Here is a 22,592-nt window from a genome sequence, read left to right as displayed (position 1 = left end):
CAATTATTTATGGAAACATTTGATTTATTTATGCATTTTTTTTAGTTGTTTATGGAACTTTTGTTATTTATTACTGCTTGCACCCCTGTTTCTTCACTGGGACTTTTGGAATTATTTATGAAGAATGATCACTTTCTTATGAGTCGTTTATATTTTAGCCATAGTTTGAGCATTTTCGTAATTTTTGTTTCGTGGAAAATCATTTTTTTTATATTTTTGGCTGATATTTAGGACTGTTCTGTTTATCTCAAAATGGTTTTTGTTGTATTTTAAAGCGTATTTACATTTTTTAAAAATCATTGAAAAATTGATGTTTTGGTCATCTTCTAGAAGTCATTGTTTATTTTGTATTGAATCGCTACAATTAACATATTTTAAATTTTTCCCAAATCATTCTATCCTTGTTTAATAGGTTAAGGGAATCGAATACACTCTAAAATTATTTTCCTTAAAATTACACGGAAAATAAAATTTTCTGTGAAAAAAATTTAAAATAATAATAATTCAACAATAATCATAAAATCTCAAAATGTTTTCATCTCAAAAAATCCGTTCCCCAAATTGGCTTCCAGGAAAAATATAAAAGTGTGGGGTTGTTCAAAAATAAAAATTAGAAAAATCAAAAATTGAAATTCACGAAATCGAGAATTAAAAATAATCATCTTCCAAAACATGTTTAAATCGATTTTAGATGACGAAAAATGATATTTAGATCAAAATAAAAAAATTGGGTATTAGAGGGTTAAGACATTTTCTGCGTGACTCTAATTTCGCCTTAACATTTTATTTTTTTAAATAATTCATTTGTCCCCCCCCCCCCCTCAAAATGTTGAATCCCGATCAAAATTTGCCGAGGAGGGTGTGGATGGTGACATAAGGGCACAGAGAAACAGACGTAACACTTAGAACAAATTTTATTTGAAAAACATCGTTACGAAAACGTAATCGCCCAATGCTTAATGTACGGTGTTTGGCCGGGCCGCCACTAGATGGTGGTAGTGAGCAAACGTCAAACAGGAGCAAAAACAATACCAGCGCTGCGAGTGGTCAATCGACCTACTACTGAATATTTGAATCAACCGTTAAAAAGGTGATCGATGGGAAGCGATGAGAGTGTCACGTCTGTTTCTCTGTGATATAGGTTCCCAAATCGAAATTTGTGTCAGCCATATATAAAATTTAAATAAAAAATCGCAAGTCTCTCGCTCATGGCGCTCCCATAGTTTTTGCTCCTGTTTGATGTTTCCTCACTACCGTCATCTACTCAGTGCGTTTGCAAAGCACAGTGTAATTAGCATTGGGCGATTATACTTTTGTGACGATGGTTCCAAGTGATACGTCTGTTTGTTTGTGAGGCCAGTATAAATTCGTGCAGTAATTCATTGTCAAAACGACGACTTGGTAAAACAAAGTTTGCCGAGACAGCTAGTACCTATTTATGTGATTTTTGTTCCATGAAATTTTTATAATTATTATCTTTATTAACTAAGCTTTCAATCCAGGGCTAGTTTGCCTCGGTCCATGACAATGGTGTAGCCAGCTCTTCTGTTCGGGGAGATTTGTGATCACCTTTAGCAAATTTATACCTACTAGCTCTTTATAACTAAACACAATATGATGAAATTTAATATAATATCATTATATTCTAATATGTATTCAACCCTTCTGGTGTTGCGTTCATTGGCGTAGCTAGGTTTTGTTTTTTTTCCCTGGAGGGTGCCCAGGGGGGCCTGACTTGAGATGACTTTTGAGTAGTAAGGACGCCCGATAAGTGAAATGCAGTGAAAATCGGCATTGCAGTTTTAAGGAATTAAAATTACTGTTTCAGATTTCTTCCTAGTTTCGTATACTAAATGAGAATGAATAATTCCTCCAAGAATTTTTTCATAGCTTGCTGCAGTGATTCCACTATGGATTCTTCCAGAGATTCCTTCAAGAATTCGTCTAGGGATTCCACCAGACATTCCTCCGGGGATTTGTCCTGGCATATCTTTAGAGGTTCCTCCAGTGATTGTTCCAGTGCTTTTTTCGATATTTCTTTATGGAATTTCTTCTGAGATCCTTCGAGGTATTTCTGCAGGTTTTCCTTCAGGAATTTCTTCATATATTTCTTCTAGAATTCCGCTAGGGATTGCTCCAATAATACCTTCTGGAATTATTTGAAGTATTTTTACAGGAATTTCTCCAGAGATTCATCCTCAAAGTACGCCAGTGATTATTTAAGGAAATCTTCCAGGAATTTCTCTAGGGATTCCTATGAAGATTTCTCAAGGAAGTTCTCTAGAGATTCCTCCAGGGATTCCTACAGGCATGTCTTCAGGAATTTTTCCAGGGGTTCCTCCAGGCATTCCTTCAGGTGGTCCTCTAGAAAATTTTCTAGGGATTGCTTAGGAATTCTTCCAGGAGTTTCTGCAGGGATTCCTCCAGGATTTTATCCAGGAACACCTCCAGAAATACCTTCAAGAATTTCACCAGAAATTCTTCCAGGAGTTTCTGCAGGGATTCCTCCAGGATTTTATCCAGGAACACCTCCAGAAATACCTTCAAGAATTTCACTAGAAATTACCCCAGGAATTGCTTCAGAAATTTCTCCAGCAATTGATCCAGGAATTCCTCGAGTAATTCTTCAGAAACTACTATGGAAAATTCTGCAGGAAATCCTCCAGGGAATCCTTCAGAAATTCTTCCCGGAATTTGTCCAAGGATTATTCCAGGTATTCCTCCAGGACTTTCTCCAGGAGTTCTTCCTGAAGTTTCTTCAGGAATTCCGCCGGGCATTCGCCCATGATTTCACCCAGGCATTTCTCCAGGGACTCATCAAGGAACTCCACCAAAAACTCCTCCAGAAATTACTCCAGGCATTTCTTCTGGAATTGATCCAAAAATTCCTCCATTATTTCCTTCGGAAATTCTTACAGCAATTCCTCCAGAAAATCCTCCAGAGATTCCTTCAGAAATTCTTCCATTAAATTCTACTGGAATTTCTCCATGAAATTTTTTAGGAATTCCTTCAGGATTTTGTTTCAGGGCTTCCTCCAGGAATTCCTCCAAGAATATAACAGGTATTCCTTTACGTATTCCTCTTAGGGGTTTTCCAGAGATTCCTCTAGGAATTCCTTCAATGATTCCTCCAACAATTCTTCCAAGGATTTCTCCAGAAATTCTATCAAGAATTCGTCCTGGAATTCCTTCAAAAAATTCTCTGGGAACTTCTCTATGAATTTTTTCAGGAATTCTTCCTGAATTCCTCTACTGATACATCCAGGAATTCATTCAAAAAACCCTCTAGTAATTCTCTCAGGGATAGTTTCACGGGATTTCCCCATGAATTCCTCTAGAGATTCTTCCAGGAGTTCCTCCTGGGATTCCACAAGGAATTTAATCAGAAGTTCCTGCAGCCATTCGTCCTGAGGTTCCTCCAGAAATTGGATTTTTCCAAGAATCCCTCAGAAATTCTTTTAAGAATTTTTCTAGAATTTTCTTTAAGGATTCCTCCAATTAAGAGGTTTCTTCACAAATTTCTTCAGAGATTCCTCCCAGAATTCCTCTAGAGAACCCTACAGGAATTCAGCCAAGTATTCCTTCTGGATGTCTTCCACGGCTTGCGCCACGAATTCATTCAGGAATTCCTCCAGGGATTTCTGTAGGAACTCATCTAAGAATTGCTCCGGGAATTCTTCCAGAAGTCACTCCCAGAATTCCTCTAGAGATTCCTCCAGGTATTCATCCAGGTATGTCTCCAGTGATGCCTCCAGAAAATCCTCCAGTTATTTCTTCAGAAATTCCTACAGGAACTTCTTCAAGACTTCCTCTAGCGATTTATGCAGGAAATCCTCCAGGTACACTTTCATAAATTCCTGGAGTTTCTCCAGGGATGCCGCCACGAATTTGTTCAGCAGTTCCTCCAGAGATTTCTTTAGGAATTGCTTCAGGAATTACTCTTTAGATTCCTTCAGAATTTTGTCTAGAAATTTGACTGACTGCTAACGACTGTATTGACGAGTATTTCGCTTGTTTTACGGCTCTTTCAGTCTATATTAAGCAGCTAAAATGCCTTTCGCATCTACTGTCCTACGTTTCGGTGTGTATTTCACCTTCTTCTGGGAATTAGAGGCTGCGTTTTGTTGTTGTGTGTGTATGAGTCTTGTCCGACATATTGCTGTCTATGATTTTTGTTGATGGCGTCTCTCTACGGTGCATGTGTTCGAATACCTTTTGCGTTCACTGTATCGATTATTTGTGCTATAAAAGCTTTGCACTTATTGCTTTTGCCCGCACCTACGCTGTGGATAAAAGCTAAGCTTCTCTATCGCCCGCGCACACTTTGTCAACAACTATTGACAATTTCTGAGAGACTGTGCGCCTCTTGCTGCTGCATACTATAGGTAGGTGCGGGCAAAAGCAATAAGTGCAAAGCTTTTATAGCACAAATAATCGATACAGTGAACGCAAAAGGTATTCGAACACATGCACCGTAGAGGGACGCCATCAACAAAAATCATAGACAGCAATATGTCGGACAAGACTCATACACACACAACAACAAAACGCAGCCTCTAATTCCCAGAAGAAGGTGAAATACACACCGAAACGTAGGACAGTAGATGCGAAAGGCGTTTTAGCTGCTTAATATAGACTGAAAGAGCCGTAAAACAAGCGAAATATTTGTCTAGAAATTCCATCAAGCGTTTCTCCAAGAATTTGTCTTGAAACCTCCTGGAACGAGGAGTGATGCAGCGAATTTCCGAGAAACAGCGAGATGAAATGGATGCACTGGGACACAATTGGATCTACTTTTACGACGTTTTCCATAACCAAGCGATCACATAAAAAAGTGGAACTTCGCACTGGCACTACCAGAACACGTGCGAAATTTTGCTTGGTATGTCGAAATCTCTGTTCCTCAGAACAAGTCACCAAATACTGATCTCGACCCTTTGCCTTTGCCCATCAGGGGGTTGTCTCGCCCGATTCTTTTCTCCATCAGATTTTCTTTGCTTTCGAAGTTTCCGCTCACATCGCAGCCTGCTTCAAGTGGCTGTCGAAATTCATCACCGTTTTCATACGCATTGTCGCGGATTACTGTGCGTTGAAGCGACACGCACTACCCAACTAACAATCGCAAGCCGCAAACCAGCATGCATGCTGAATTGTTGCTTTATAATAGTAATGATAGCTGAACTAAAATTATGCTGTACACATTACTGTACAAATGTTTTTTCAGTTGAAAAAGTAGCCAATGTTCAACCTTTCGTATCGGTATCAACAATTATAAATTTAAACACTTTTCAAGCGTTTAATAATATTTTTATTCGACTTGCAGTTATTTCTTTACAAAATAGTTTAACAAGACCTTTTTCTGCTTCTTGTCAAGTACATGCAAAAATTAGAACATGTATCTGTACAATGTGTTTTCCACAAGTCAAATAAACGCTTTCGTTTCATCATACTTCGACTCAGTGTACAGGATGAAAAACACGTGTTTTTTACTGAACAGCAGCTGAATTAACGTGTTCTTCAGTTGTTAACCATAAACAGAACATTATTTACCACTGCTGAATAGGAGTCAAAGTGTAATCATTATACAACCACGGGAAGTTTATGTTTTGATTTGAGCGCGTCAATTCATCATCTCTAGGATGGCGCAGATAGGAAGGCAAGCGGCTGGCAATCGATGGGTCTCGAGATCGAATCTTGATTTAGGTAAATGTATTTGTACTTATTATTTCAAAATAGTTGTTCACAGCATAAAGTGTCAATCATAAACTCTCGTAGAAATTGAAAAATTTTGCATTTTATTTTTTTAAATCATTTTTGCAGTAGCTGAATAACAGCTTTACTATCAGTTTGTAAAATGTTTTAAACAACAAGCAGTTCAGTTGGTACACAACACTATGCTTTATTGTTTCTCCAAATTTGTGTGAACAAAACCCGAACAAAGGTTGTGCCTGAAAATTATCCAAATGTTATTCAGCACCATGCTGAATTAATTCGTCGTAAAGGTGCTTGTAAAAAGAGTAATTGTTAGTTGGGTACGCCTACTCATTTGAAACGATCGTTAACTCGCTTCAATAATTTTCTCCTTGTATTACCCCACCAATCCTATAGACACGTCAATTGACGTATTCTCGGATCCTTGGAAGGTATTCTCGTAAAAGCTTAGAAACTATCACTTGACTGCCGTTCTAAGCATAGTTGTCCCATGTTACTTGTTGACGATTTTGACTTTTTTGCACCAGGCGCTCTATTTATACGTATATTTTCATATAACATTATAAAATAACATACGTTGTTCGAACACTCAATGAATGCCAAGATCTGCATTTTTTCGGACAGTGAGGCGGCTCCTAGGGCGGCTCTAAATGCGCTAAAAGCTTTCACGTGTCAATCAAAGCTAGTGTGGGAATGCATTATTTCTCTGAAGCAATTGGCCAGTAGGAACGAGGTAACTTTATACTGGGTGCCCGGTCATTGTGGAATTCTGGGAAATGAAAACGCCGACAATTTAGCTAGACAGGGTGCGGCATCAAGCTTTGTAGGCCCTGAACCTTTTTGTGGAGTTCCTGAGTGTGCTCTTCGGATGAAACTAAAAACTTGGGAAATGTCCACGATAGAATCTAATTGGAATGCCACGGATACATCCAAGCAAGCAAAAAGGTTCATAAAACCCAGTGTAGAAAAAGCCAGGTCCATACTAAATCTAAACAAAAGAGATCCCAGGGTAATTACTGGTCTGATGACTGGCCACTGCCCGAGTAAATATCATCTAAGTAAGATTGGAAAAATCCAATCCTCCGAGCGTCGTTTCTGCCAAACGGAAAACGAAACTGCCGAGCATTTACTCTGCAACTGCGGAGTGCTGTACCATCAAAGATTGGCGATATTTGGTAAAGGGTTTCTAGAGCCCTTGGAAATTTGGAGAAGTAATCCCACCAGGGTAATAAACTTTATTAAACGAGTTGTGCCTAGTTGGGATCAGGTGCTACATCAACCATTGTCCATCACAGCTCAATTGTGACAGGATACTTGACTAGCACCAAATTAAATATGGGTCATACCACAATATTCCTAAATAATGGACGCAGTTGTTAAAAGGCGCTCCAGCAGGAACGACACTTGTTTTCCAGTTAGGGGTAGGCGGGGCAATATGGACACCCTAAGGTTTTTGCCAACTTTACCTGGCAAGATGTCAAAAAAGTTTAATTTTTTGACACATGTATCCTTTTAAAGTCTATTTAGCATCCATTGCATAAGAATGCTCACGAAGAAAAATTATTTATCCACTTCAAAAAATGTTTTGAAAAATGTTAGTTTTTCATGACCGTCTTCAAGCATACGGGGCAGAATGGACACCCCCATGGGGCAATATGGACACCATGAGACTTTTAAGAATTTCGTACATTATTTACACCTATAAAGTCATTTCATTACAAAACAACTATTATGGATGAATAATTCGCCGAAGACGTTCATTTTTGTTCAGTTATTTTAAATTCAGGCTGTTTTGGATAAAGCTTCGTTTTTGTCGGCATGTACAGCTGTGCTTAGAACAACTATTTTCCACTGCTGTCGTTTTTTGACCTAATTTGTTTCACCCTATTTCTACTATAGTGAACATTTAACCGAAAATATACTGAAATCGAAGAATTGTGATTTAGGTTATATTTTTCCCTTGCCGCTTCTTTCAAAAAGGTGAGTGTCCATTTTGCCCCGGAGCAGAAGATATTTCCAAACTTGATTTTTTATATAATAAAGAAGAAAATATAAACATGTTAAGCATATAGATACAGCAAAACTACTTGCATGTGTTCTAGAAATATCAGGTTTTAATCGACCTGCAATAAATTAATCACTAAATCTTATTTTAGATGGTGAGAAAATTATAATTTCCATGCACAAAAAACGGAGGACGCAACTTTTTCGTGTAAAATCAAGTATAATTTTAATTTTGAATGTTTATTTCCTGAAACTACGTTTTAGACAAATGGACTATATTCTCCATTCATTGAAAGTTCAAAAAAGTTCACATATTTCAAAATATTGAGGGTGTCCATTCTGCCCCGGGTGTCCATAATGCCCCGCCTACCCCTAAACATAAACTGTTATTTCTTCGCAACTTACACTTTCAAACTAAATTCAAATATTGCTGCAATGCGCGTTTGGCTCATAAACCAAACATAAACATTTTAACTTAATTAAGAGGCTCAAATGTCGTGAAGCATGACGAAGCCGATCCAATATAATGACAAAGAGGTTGCTGAATTGAATTACTGGTATATGTGAAAAATTTTAGAATTTATGCAAGCTTAAAATATTGTTGGTAAGTGAGTTGATGAGTTTCACTTTTTATTTCAATACCTATGTTATCCCAATAATTTGATTGAATTAGTGTGTCGGTAAGTGAGTGGCATAGTTATCGCCTATCTTGTTCGTTTTGGATTGGTGTTTCTCGGTGATATCTTAATTAGACTCGAAATTTTAGTTTACGTTTCAACCTACTTTTATTTTTTCGGTCATCATCAGAAACTTTCCGCCGCGATTTTTTCAGTTTCAAGTTTTTCAACATGGGACAACTATGTCTAGAACGGCAGTGGAGGAAACTCTCGAAGTGTTCTTGTAGATAATCCTGAAGAGAATCCCTGGAGAAATTCTTGAATAATTTCCTGGAGTTGTTTACATCTCACAATTCACCTGAAGGAAGTCTTGGACGAATCGCTGATATGTATTCAATAAAAAAAAAAGCTGGAGGAATTTCCGCAGTTTTTCTTGGGTGAATTCCGAAAGGATTCACTGGAGAAATGTCGGAAAGCGCTTCTAACATGTAAGTACGTTTGTTTAACCCTGACAGGCATGCTTTACGTACACTACGCCATCGTGATGCACAAAACCTAACAACATCTTAAAAGAGTTAAAGTAAGTCACAGTGACTTCTACGCAACCAAAATCTGCGCTGTCGTGACTTTTCTTTGACATGTGTGTTGTTTGAAAGAATCCTTGGAAGACTTATTGTAAGAATTACTGATGGTATCCCGAGTAAACTCTTGGAGTTTACTGCTTATTCACTTCATGTAGTCAGTCAGTCTTTTTTTCCGGAAAGAGACCCCCGGAGGATTCCTAAAGGAATCCTAGGATAAGTCCTAAAACAATCGTCGGTGGAAATCCTTGAGGCATTCCCGGGGGAATTTCCGAAGAAGTCACTTTTTTTTTAAAGAATTCCTGAAGGACTTTTTTAAAGAAACCTCAGGGTGACATCTCGGAAAAACTTCTAGAGGAATCTGTGGAGATGTTACTGAAAAAATCATTGGGAAACTCCTTGGAGGGAGAGAAAAAACGATTTTCAGGCTCATGAAAGATTTATATAAAGTATTTCTTAAGAAACTCCGGTGCAAGACCTACATGGGGTGTTCATGGAATTCATGGATAGATTCTCGAACAAAGGCGTGGATGAACTCCTAAAAGATTTCTTGGAGAGAGTTGTGTAAGAATTTTTTGGATGACTTCTTGAAGAATTTCCAGCGTTTCCGATCGTTCTCGGATCAGGTACTAAATTCCGGAGTGCTAACTTTGAACCGAGCTTTCTTTCCCATAGGGCAACTGATTTGGCTGCGATTGTGTGGGAATACTCGATCCATGCGACAATTACAGGTTCTACCGAACCACACTGGACGAGAACATTTTAACTATTGAGTGCTTGAAGAAGGTCCCAAATGGACCGAAACGTCGGACAAAATAAAATAACAGCGTTTTGATTTTATCAACACTGAGAAGCCACAAAACATCAGTTTCCAAAAAGAAAATCGCGTTAAGTACTGTTCCTTTCAATTCCACTAAGAATTTGCATCTTTTGACAGATACGTATTTCGACCTCAACTGTAAGGTCGTCTTCAGTGTCTTGTACTTGACTCGAAAAGTACAGTCAAGTCGAGTCAAGTACAAGACACTGAAGACGACCTTACAGTTGAGGTCGAAATACGTATCTGTCAAAAGATGCAAATTCTTAGTGGAATTCAAAGGAGCAGTACTTAACGCGATTTTCTTTTTATTTACAGATATTCCCCTAACAAGCCCAGGTTAATCATCATCAGTTTCCATCTACAGTCGAGCACACCAACCAAAAAAAATCAGGTAATCCTGGAAAAAATCTTGGGTGCATCTTTTAAAAAGATGATGGAACGATATGTGAAACTTCCAGAGGAACCTTTGGATATTTTTTTAAAGAAATCCCGAGAGGTATTTTTGAAGGAATCACAAGAATTGCAAGAGCAATCCCTGGACGAATTCACTGGAGGAAGTCCTGAATGCATCCCTGCAGGAATGCCCGGAGGAATATCAGGTCCTCCCGGAGAGATTCCCGCAGAAAAACCTGAAGGAATTTTTATCGGTGAAAGTTGAGACTCTCAGTCTTGTAAATTAAACGATTTTACCCAAGTAACCAAAAGTTCAGATAAAAGGGTGCTTTATAAGCTAAGCAGCTTGTTCGAGGTTGCACATTAGCCTTCTAAGCAGCTTTATTTTTAAGTTATTTTGGAACTTGAAAGTTCACATAAGCACGCTGGATAGCCTTCTAAGCAGCTTCCGGCAGAACTTCGACAAAATTCATGCAGAAACAAAAATGTGTTTTTCAGAATCACAACCCCATCCCGTTGGTGGGTTTGTGGTTCATGTCTGCCAATTGCTTCTGGTAATTATATTTTCACACATGTCGCTGCTATGTAGATTTGAACTGAATCCTCCTGCGTAATAGCCTGCCGACTTACCGCTGTGCTGCTGAAGACACTTGACAAAGTCAAGCTAACTTCACTACTGTACAAATGTGCAAAACTAGCTGCCGACAGAAAATCGGTTCAAGTTAGACTTTACATGTTGTTCACTCAATCGTTACTGTAGTACTGTGGTAGAGCGTAGGGTTCTCACACAGCGACTATCGGTTCGAATCCGATGGGTGGCAATTTTTTTTTTGCTCGTGCCTTTCATTCATTGATTTGATAGATTCATATTTGTCTTTTATTCGTGACCATGCTTTCTGTAAAAAAAAATAAATTTAATCTTCATTGAAACACAATGCTACTAAACTGAACTTCTATGAACTTGAAAGTTCCGACAAAGTTCCGAGTAGCATCTTAAGCAGCTTCAAAGTTCCGCGAAGTTCAGATACAGTTCCGAATGGAACTTTCTGGCTGCTTAAGAGGCTAACAATGAGCCTTGCTGGAACTTGTGACCGAAGTTCTAGCAAGGCTCATCGTTAGCCTCTTAATCAGCCAGAAAGTTCCATTTGGAACTTTATCTGAACTTCGCGGAACTTGAAAGTGCATTTTGTCATGGGAAGAGGAACTTTTGGTTACTTGGGTAGTCTATTCATAGATTTTCTAATGATATTCTTAGAGGAGTTTTATCATTGATCTTTGTAGCTTCTATCCAATCCAATTTTCTCAACCAAATCATGGCTCGGTAAATGATACCGGTATTCCCGTAGATTCACCATTTGTGCAATACCTGTTGAGCTCTCAGAATTCTATAAAAGAATGCTTGATTCCAAAGCATAACTCTAATGAGTTACCGAGGTATAAGTTACTAGTAATTTCATGAAGTGACTATTTTTGTGTTCTCCCACTTTCAGATAATTTATCAAAACCACAGTCATGCCTGCCACGTTAGTTCTGGAGGATGGCACCGTCGTGCATGGTGAAAGCTTCGGAGCCGAGGTGGACTCCGACGGAGAGGTCGTCTTCCAGACGGGAATGGTCGGCTATCCGGAATCGATGACCGATCCGTCCTACCACGAGCAGATACTGGTGCTGACCTATCCGTTGATCGGGAACTATGGCATCCCGGACGAGGACCTGGACGAACTTGGACTGATGCTGCATTTCGAATCGAACAACAAGATTTGGACGTCCGGTTTGGTGGTGGGCGAGATCTGCGAGACTCCGTCGCACTGGAGGAGCAAACTGACGCTGTCGCAGTGGATGAAGAAGCACAACGTGCCGGGGATCAGCGGAATCGATACGAGAGCGCTGACCAAGAAGATTCGCGAGAATGGAACGATTTTGGGTAAAGATGGCTGAGCTTTGGAAATTTTGAAATGTCTATGAACTATTGAACTCTCCTTTTTAGGCAAAATCGTCCAAGGTCACGTAGCGAGCGCAGCCGGTATTGCCTTTCAGAACCAGAATCTTCGCAACCTGGTGGCGGAGGTTTCCATCTCCAAACCCGTTACCTACAACGAGTCCGGTTCGCCTCGCATATGTGCCATCGATTGCGGGCTAAAGTTGAATCAGGTTCGCTGCTTCATCAACCGGGGAGCTCGCGTAGACGTTGTACCGTGGAATGCCAAGCTGAACCCGGAAAACTACGACGGTCTGTTCTTGAGCAACGGTCCCGGAGATCCAGTTATGTGCAAGGATACGGTTGCCAACATCCGGCAGCTACTGGTGGAGGGTTCGGTTGTGAAACCGATCTTCGGAATTTGTCTGGGTCATCAGCTGCTTTCGACGGCAGCCGGTTGCAAGACCTACAAGATGAAGTACGGTAATCGGGGTCACAATCTCCCTTGTATCCATAAGGGAACGAAAAGGTGTTTCATGACGTCGCAGAACCATGGATTCGCCGTGGATTCTTCTCGGCTACCCGAGGGATGGGAAGAGTTGTTCACAAACATCAACGATCACACAAACGAGGGCATTGTGCATGTCAGTAAACCGTACTTCAGTGTCCAGTTCCATCCGGAGCATACAGCAGGGCCGGAGGACTTGGAAGTCCTATTCGATGTATTCCTAGACACCGTAAGATCGTACAAAATTGCGAAATCAGACAAACTGACGATGAACGTCCGACTGAATGAGGCTTTGGCGTATAGACCAACGGTGGCAATCGATACAACTCGTCCGAAGAAGGTGTTGATTTTGGGATCCGGAGGGTTATCGATTGGGCAGGCGGGAGAGTTCGACTACTCTGGATCGCAAGCCATCAAGGCATTGAAGGAGGAGAAGATCCAAACGGTGCTCATCAACCCAAATATTGCAACCGTGCAGACTTCCAAGGGCTTGGCGGACAAGGTTTACTTCCTGCCGTTGACGCAGAACTACGTGGAGCAGGTGATCAAGGCTGAGAGGCCGGGTGGAGTCCTGCTGACTTTCGGAGGTCAAACGGCGTTGAATTGTGGAATCGAGTTGCAGAAGGCGGGAATTTTCGACCGCTACAATGTGAGGATCATGGGAACTCCGATAACGTCGATCATCGAAACCGAGGATCGAAAGATCTTTGCGGAGCGAGTGGCCGAGATCGGAGAGAAGGTCGCTCCTTCTGATGCGGTTTATTCTGTTCAGGAAGCTCTCGATGCTGCGGAAAAGATCGGGTATCCGGTAATGGCTAGGGCAGCGTTTGCTCTGGGTGGTCTAGGGTCAGGATTCGCTAACAATCGGGAGGAATTGAAGGTGCTTGCTCAACAGGCCTTAGCTCATTCAAACCAACTGATCATCGATAAATCGCTCAAGGGGTGGAAGGAAGTGGAATACGAAGTGGTTCGCGATGCATACGATAACTGCATAACCGTGTGTAACATGGAGAACGTGGATCCGTTGGGCATCCATACCGGAGAGAGCATCGTAGTGGCTCCGTCGCAAACTCTTTCCAACCGCGAATACAACATGCTGCGAACCACGGCTATCAAGGTCATCCGACACTTCGGGGTCGTCGGAGAATGTAACATCCAGTACGCGTTGAACCCGTTCTCTGAGGAATACTACATCATCGAGGTGAACGCCCGTCTATCGAGAAGCTCTGCCCTTGCCAGCAAAGCCACTGGATACCCGCTGGCTTACGTGGCTGCGAAGCTTGCGCTATCGATCCCTCTGCCAGAGATTAAGAACTCGGTAACTGGAGTCACGACGGCTTGTTTCGAGCCAAGTCTGGACTACTGCGTAGTCAAAATGCCCCGCTGGGATCTGTCCAAGTTTGCAAGAGTTAGCAAGCACATCGGTAGCTCGATGAAGAGCGTCGGAGAGGTGATGGCCATTGGACGGAAGTTTGAAGAAGCCTTCCAAAAGGCGCTACGAATGGTGGACAATGTCAATGGTTTCGATCCGTACTTGATGAAGGTGAACGAGCAGGAGCTAAAACAACCGACGGATAAGCGAATGTTTGTGCTGGCCGCTGCGTTAAGGAAAGGTTACACCGTCGATCAGATCTACGACCTGACCCAGATCGATCGATGGTTCTTGGTCAAAATGAAGAACATCATCGATTTCGGACAAAAGTTGGAGGAGTTATCGGCGATTCCGGAAAAGGAAATGCTGCTGGAAGCGAAGAAGATCGGTTTTTCGGACAAACAGATAGCGGAGTTGATCAAGAGCACAGAGCTGGCGGTCCGTATGCAGCGTAAGGATACGGGAGTGCTGCCGTTTGTGAAGCAGATCGATACCGTGGCAGGAGAGTGGCCAGCGTCTACGAACTACTTGTACTTGACGTACAACGCTACCAACGACGACATCGACTTCCCCGGTCAGTACACGATGGTGATCGGCTCGGGAGTTTACCGAATTGGAAGCTCAGTAGAGTTCGACTGGTGTGCTGTTGGATGTCTTCGGGAACTGAGGAATCTCGGTAGGAAAACGATCATGGTCAACTACAATCCAGAAACGGTCAGTACCGATTACGACATGTGCGATCGTCTCTACTTTGAGGAAATTTCCTTCGAAGTAGTCATGGACATCTACGACGTGGAGCAACCGGAAGGTATCATCCTTTCCATGGGTGGACAGCTGCCGAACAACATTGCCATGGATCTGCATCGTCAACAGGCCAGGATTCTAGGAACTTCGCCTGAATCCGTAGATGGTGCCGAGAATCGATTCAAGTTCTCCCGTATGCTGGACAGAAAAGGAATTCTCCAACCACGGTGGAAGGAACTGACCAACTTGGAGTCAGCCATCGACTTCTGTGAAGAAGTGGGCTACCCTTGCCTGGTCCGTCCGTCGTACGTTCTCTCCGGTGCAGCCATGAATGTCGCCTATTCCAACCAAGATCTGGAGACATACCTCAAGCACGCATCCGACGTGAGCAAGGAGCATCCGGTCGTGATCTCGAAATTCTTGGTCGAGGCAAAAGAAATTGACGTGGATGCCGTGGCGGCTGATGGAGAGATTCTGTGCATGGCCGTTTCTGAGCACGTTGAAAATGCCGGCGTTCACTCCGGGGATGCAACGCTGGTCACCCCACCGCAGGACATCAACCATGAAACTCTGGAACGCATCAAGCAAATAGCGAGGGACATTGCTGCCCTGCTGGATGTCACCGGGCCGTTCAACATGCAGCTTATTGCCAAGAACAACGAACTCAAGGTGATCGAGTGCAACGTGCGCGTATCCCGATCGTTCCCGTTCGTGTCCAAGACGTTGAATCACGACTTTGTGGCGATGGCAACCAGGGTCATTGTGGGAATGAGTGTTGAACCGGTGGATGTGCTGCACGGATGCGGCAAAGTGGGCGTCAAGGTTCCGCAGTTTAGCTTCTCGCGTTTGGCCGGAGCGGACGTGATGCTCGGGGTGGAGATGGCTTCGACCGGAGAGGTGGCTTGTTTTGGTGATAATCGGTACGAGGCGTACCTGAAGGCGATGATGTCGACCGGGTTCCAGATTCCGAAGCGGGCGATTTTGCTCAGCATTGGAAGTTTTAAGGTAAGCTTTAGAGGGAGTTCGTTTGATGACATTGTTGATTGAATCTTTGAAAATTTTACAGCACAAAATGGAACTATTGCCGAGTATTCGTATTCTTCATAAAATGGGATACAAGCTTTACGCTTCAATGGGTACAGGAGACTTCTATACCGAGCATGGAGTCGACGTAAGTAGAAATCACTATTTTTTTACAAATGGGGGATTTTCATTGAAATTTTGAGGCGTACATGTTTCGTATCAACTTTTTCATGAGAGATTCACGAAGGAGTTTGTTTATTTATTAACCCTTAGGCCTCCGACATATTTTTCTTTCATCTACGCCGTGCTTTTTTTATTGGAAGCAGGGTACCCAGTTACCCTGTCGGCCTTACTTACCTTACCGATCAGGCTAAGGCCGGGGTGGCCTCTGCTGTACATAGTAGCCGCCTCCATTCCACTCGGTCCATGGCTGTTTGTCTCCAGTTCCGCACTCTGCGTAGGGTCCGCAGATCGTCCTCCACTTGGTCGACCCACCTAGCTCGCTGCGCTCCATCTTTTCTTGTACCGGTCGGATGACCATTTTAGTCGGGTTGCTATCCGACATCCTGATGACGTGACCCGCCCACCGTAGCCTCCCGATTTTCGCGGTATGGACGATGGTTGGTTCTCCCAGCAGCTGATGCAGCTCGTGGTTCATTCGCCTTCTCCAAGTCCCGTCTTCCATCTGCACTCCGCCGTAGATGGTACGCAACACCTTCCGTTCAAAAACTTCAAGGGCGCGTTGGTCCTCTGCACGTAGGGTCCATGTTTCGTGCCCATAAAGGACGACCGGTCTAATCAACGTTCTGTAGATGGTTAACTTCGTGTTACGGCGAACTTTATTCGATTGTAGAGTTCTGCGGAGTCCAAAGTAATAACGATTTCCTGCCACAATGCGCCTCTGAATTTCTCTGCTGGTGTCGTTGTCGGCGGTCACCAGTAAGCCCAAGTACACGAATTCTTCAACCGCCTCGATTTCATCACCGTCGATATGAATTCGGGGTGGCGGGCGCGGTTATTCCTCCCTGGAGCCCTTTGCCATCATGTACTTTGTCTTCGACACATTAATGACTAATCCGATTCGCCTGGCTTCACTCTTTAGTCGGATGTACCTTTCCGCCATCGTCTCAAATTTACGGGCAATAATATCAATATCATCGGCAAAACCAAGTAGCTGATCGGACTTCGTGAAAATCGTCCCACTCGTGTTTATCCCCGCTCTCCTTATTACACCCTCTAAAGCAATGTTGAACAGCAAGCACGAAAGACCATCACCTTGCCGTAACCCTCTGCGAGATTCGAAGGGACTCGAGAGTGTCCCTGATACTCGAACTACGCACATAACTCGATCCATCGTCGCCTTGATCAACCGTATCAGTTTATCCGGGAATCCGTATTCGTGCATAATCTGCCATAGCTGTTCTCGATCGATTGCATCATACGCCGATTTGAAATCGATGAACAAGTGATGTGTGGGCACGTTGTATTCGCGGCATTTCTGCAACACCTGGCGGATGGCGAACATCTGGTCCGTTGTAGCGCGTTCACCCATAAATCCAGCCTGATATTGCCCCACGAACTCTTTTGCAATCGGTGATAGACGGCGGCATAAAATTTGAGAGATTATCTTGTAGGCAGCGCTCAGTAGTATGATCGCGCGGTAGTTCCCGCAATCCAACTTGTCACCCTTTTTGTAGATAGGACACACGATACCTTCCATCCATTCCTCCGGTAATACTTCCTCCTCCCAAATCTTGGTAATGACCCAGTGTAGTGCTCTCACCAGTGCTTCTCCACCGTATTTTAGAAGCTCGCTTGGTAGTTGATCTGCTTCAGCGGCTTTGTTGTTTTTCAACCGGCCAACCTCCTCCTCAATCTTTTGGAGGTCAGGGGCCGGAAGTCTTTCGTCCTGTGCACATACTCCTAGATCTGTTACCACGCCACCTTCGGTACTTGCAACGTCACCATTGAGATGCTCATGGTAATGCTGCCGCCATCTCTCGACCACCTCACGCTCGCTCGTGAGAATATTCCCGTGATTATCTCGGCACATGTCGGCTTGTGGCACGAGCGGTTCAGCTTCTCGTAGAACTTTCGTGTGTCCTTAGCGCGGTACAGCTCTTCCATCGCTTCGCGATCTCGTTCTTCCTGCTGGTGCTTCTTCATCCGGAAGACTGAGTTCTGCCTGTTCCGCGCCTGTCTGTAGCGTGCCTCATTCGCTCTCGTACGGTGTTTCAACATTCTCGCCCATGCTGCGTTCTTCTCGTTTTCAACTGTTCACATTCGCCGTCGTACCAGTCGTTTCTGTGATTCGGAGTCGCGAAGCCTAGTGCTGTAGCCGAGGTACTATGGCGGATCGGATGTCCCTGCAGCCATCTTCAAGTGTAGCTGCGCCAAGCTGATTTTCCGTTGGTAGGGGCACTGCAAGCTGCTGCGCGTAGTCTTTAGCCACTTCTACGTTACGCAGCTGCTCGATATTGAGCCGCGGCGTTCGACTTTGACGCGTGGTAATAACTGTCGAAAGCTTTGAACGTATGCATACCGCGACTAAGTAGTGATCCGTATTTATATTCGCACTGCGGTATGTGAGGACGTTGGTTATATCCGAGAAGAATTTACCGTCGATTAGAACGTGGTCGATTTGGTTATCTGCTTGGTGGTCGAGTGATCTCCAGGTGGCTTTGTGGATATCTTTGCGGGGGAAGAAGGTGCTTCGGACTACCATACCACGGAAGGCTGCAAAGCTTACGTATCGGTGGCCGTTATCATTCGATACGGCGTGCAGGCTGTTTCGCCCAATTACCGGTCTGTACATTTCCTCCCTTCCTACCTGCGCGTTCATGTCGCCGACAACGATTTTCAAGTCACGCGGCGAGCAGCCATCGTATGTTTGTTCCAGCTGCGCGTAAAACGCTTCTTCCTCGTCATCAGGTCTCTCTTCGTGTGGGCAGTGGACGTTGATGATGCTGTAGTTGAGGAAACGGCCCTGAACTCTCAACATGCACATCCTTGCGTTGATCGGCCGCCACCCGATCACACGTTGTCGCATCTTGCTCATCTGCAACACTATGAATCCTGTTCCCAGTTCATTGGTGGTGCCACAGCTTTGATAGAAGGTAGCCGCTCGATGCCCGCTTTTCCACACTTTCTGTCCAGTCCAACAAAGTTCCTGCAACGCCACGATGTCGAAGTTGCGGGGATGTAGTTCGTCGTAAATTATCCTGTCACAATCTGCGAAACCAAGTGACTTGCAATTCCACTTTTCATGTTCGAAAAAGATTCGCGTCTACGCCGATTTGACAGAAGCGATCGCCGACAGAAGCGATGCGACATGGCCACGTTTTGGTTCGGGGTTTAGATTTTTTTACCTCGACCCACTGGTCCTTTTTTCGACACGCTGCCAGAACTGAAACCTTTAACCTCCTGCAACAGCTTAATTTTGATCGCGTCTCCGGCGATCATTTTTCCTAATTTTCTAGTGCCATTATCATTGGCCGATATTTGTCGGGAGAACTCGCCAGTAACAGTTGATCCGATCAGCCTACACACTTAATTTTGATTACCGAGTTCGGTAATTTTTTGACGAGATTAAAACTGCTGAGCACCGAACTCGTTCAGAAAAAATGCATTGTTTACCTTTTCCATACGATTTTGACAGTTGTTTTACTGAGCCTCAGTAAAATCGATTACCGAAACTACCGAGATCGTACTGCTGTTATAATCTCGTCAAAAAAGTACCGAACAGACAATTCAGAAATAAGTGTGTATTTGCGGCAGACATGATTCGGTTAACGTAATCGTCCATCGAGATACAGGAATTCAGCTCCGTCTTAATAAGGCTGTGTAAAAGTCTGAGGCGCCGCGTCAATCCTGTAGTCGTTGACTTTCATACTTTTTAAACAGGCTTAGGGAGTTTCTCTTATTGTTGGTGTAATAGAGGATTACGGTTTACCCGGTCCAACTATTAACAACAAAAGAAGTAAAACCCGTATGATTGCTAAAAGTCAAGCGTTTGTTCTTTATTCAAATCGGTGTATGTATCGGTGGGACGAACCAGGGTAGATACCTGAAGTGTCATAATAACGAAGGCTCACCTTTCGTGGGAACGCCGATGTCAGCAGAACATGTCTGGACTGAGGCTGTATAAGCCGGGCGCATATTGCATTCACAGTAAATGCTTAAATTGCATTATCGTGTTTTCAGGTTGTTCTGCAACCTGGTTCGCAGCTCTTCGACGCCCGTGAGTTCCACGAAGTCATGATAATCAGTTCAATGATCATACAGATACACGGTCATTTGCTAAAGGTAATCTGGTTTAAGCCAATAATGCATACGAAAGCAATTCCTGGAGATGGTCACTTGCGGTAGTAGTGGGTAGAAGATAGGTGTACGCTTCCGTCGCAATCTATTAGCTGCGTAGCCGAGCAGATGCCGCCAACACACCTGTACACCTGACTCCGTCCAATTGGACATGGACATCCTGCTTCATGCGTGGAATCTACACCAGCCTACACAGTATCCATCAATAAGCTCTTCTCCGATAACGACACCACTATTCGTTCCAGTGGCACAAAAACCATTGATGCTTCCAGCACCATCTCACCACTAGACCACTACACTCAGCGAAAAAAACTAACGAAATTAATCGAAATACCTTATGAATTTTTGCTATAATTAAAACTTATGGGTGCCATAAGAATACCTTATGAAAATAGTTCGTTCTTGCTATGACAAATTTCATAAGATAGACTTATGAACAAAAAAATCGTAAAATGTTGCAGATTGGATTCGATCCATGAACGTCGGGATCACTGAGCCCGAGTTATATACACACGGCTACCAAAGCTTGAGAATACTTTGTGGGCTTCGTAGCCGCGCGGTTAGGGGCGTCAGTCGTCTGGCCGTTTCGTAAGCCTTGGAGTGTGGGTTCGATTCCCGCTCCAGTCGGTGAAAACTTTTCGTCAAGCGAAAAATTCTCCACTGGACCACTGGGTGTTTCGTGTGTTGTCCGTTGTCTAATAATAGTGATCGGTTCAGTCTGTGCAACCTCTGGTTGAAGACGGTGTAGTGTCTTTTTGTTTTTAATACCTTGTTGCTAAACATAAATAAAAGCCAAGCTGTGAGGCGATTCCACGTCATAGAACGACCTTATGAAATTCATTCGAATCATTATGAATTGTTCAAAGACCGTTTCATAAGTTGGGCCTTATGGAAATCTTAATGTTATTTGGCTCTAAAGAGGTTGTTTACAGTCACGTCGGAGACTTGTGAGTCGTTTTTTCCTATGTCATGGTAAACGTCCAGGCTTCCATCATCCTTGCCTTAACAAGCGTTGTTTCACCAACAACAGCAATGGAAATGTGAGGTTTGAAATTGAGTCCAGCAGGAAAGTGGAATCCGTTGTAAAACTTTGTGGTGGACTGTATACGCTGAGAATTTCCAAAACTCGGTAGCATTACTATCAATTAAAATCAAATCAATCGGTGAGACCTTTCGTACTTTCTTAAAAAAGGTACAATCTACCTGAGTAGCCATTAGCACTGAATTCCATCTTTTTGGCTTATAGGACTGTTTCCGAGCCAGTATTGAGCATGCGGGATATTTAATAGCACCATATCAGTAAATATTAGTGTACAGAGGGGATGGCCAAATTATTTCGCAACGTTAGAATCGTTCGGGTAAAACACCTTTTTAAGACAACTCATTTTTGAGCTGTCATATCTCGGAAACCAGTGAACCGAATTGAATGAAATTTTGAACGTACACTAACAATATGTTAATGCTTCACAAACTATTAAAACATTGATACTTTTGAAACGTTGAAAAAAGTTATCATGGATTGATACTTTTTGGATTTTTTTCGAAAAAATGTATATTTTTCACATCAATGTCTATAAATTTTGGTTCTGATATCCAGACATTTTCCACTTCTGTTCTCAAATTATCTCTAATCAGATATATTAGAGCCTATTTAGATTGAAGGAAGAACACATTTAATAATTTTTGTGTGGTATTGTAAATTTTACTTATTTTCCTCTATATGGGTAAAAATTTCAACCCGGTATAACTTAATTCGCCGTGAGAAAATATTACATTTTATAACGTCGTATTAAGTATGAATATATTGTTGATAAACGTTAAAAAAATCATTCAATTCGGTTCACTGGTTTCCGAGATATGACAGTTCAGAAAATAGTTGTTCAAAAAATAGTGTTTTACCCGAACGGTTCTAACTTCGCGAAAAATTAATCAATCGAGCCCAAGTTTATACCAATGATGCACATACAGGGGATGGCCAAAATGTTTGGGATAGGTAACTTTTTTTCTCCCACAAAAAAATTCAACATGCTGTAACTTTTCATAGAGTGCATCAAAAATTCTCAAATTTTGACTGTTTGTCAACCTATTATATGTGCATCATTGGTACAATTTTGGGCTCGATTGAAAATTTTTTCGCGAAGTAAGAACCGTTCGGGTAAAACACTATTATTTATACAAATATTTTTTGAACTGTCATATCTCGGAAACCAGTGATCCGAATTGAATGAATTTTTTAACGTTTATCAACAATATATTGATACTTAATACGACGTTATAAAATGTAATATTTTCTAACAGCGAATCAAGTTATACCGGGTTGAAATTTTTACCCATATAGAGGAAAATAAGTCAAATTTACATTACCACACAAAAATTACTAAATGTGTTCTTCCTTCAATCTAAATAGGCTCTAATATATCTGATTAGAGATAACTTGAGAACAGAAGTGGAAAACCTTTGGATATCTACAATAAAATTTATTGACATTGATGTAAAAAAATTACATTTTTTCGAGAAAAATCCAAAAAGAGTCAATCCATGATAACTTTTTTCATCGTTTAAAAAGTACCTATGTTTAAA

At 42.4% G+C, this 22,592-nt stretch overlaps 1 protein-coding gene across 1 annotated transcript in view; it reads left to right on the top strand.

Annotated features, from left to right (window-relative positions):
- The window catches only part of LOC109432961 (CAD protein), a 70,391-nt gene that overhangs the window by 4,139 nt on the left and 43,660 nt on the right, over window positions 1-22,592 (top strand). The window contains exons 2-4 of the mRNA XM_019709312.3: window positions 11,618-12,051; window positions 12,115-15,674; window positions 15,736-15,840. Coding sequence (XP_019564857.2) covers window positions 11,640-12,051; window positions 12,115-15,674; window positions 15,736-15,840 — 4,077 coding nt within the window. The 5' untranslated portion in view covers window positions 11,618-11,639. The remainder of the gene's footprint in view (window positions 1-11,617; window positions 12,052-12,114; window positions 15,675-15,735; window positions 15,841-22,592) is intronic.

The sequence above is a fragment of the Aedes albopictus genome, chromosome 1, assembly GCF_035046485.1.
Source record: "Aedes albopictus strain Foshan chromosome 1, AalbF5, whole genome shotgun sequence".
Classification (NCBI taxonomy): Eukaryota; Metazoa; Arthropoda; class Insecta; order Diptera; family Culicidae; genus Aedes; species Aedes albopictus.
Note: the sequence above shows the minus strand (reverse complement) of the source record. Positions and strands in the feature narration are given on the sequence as shown.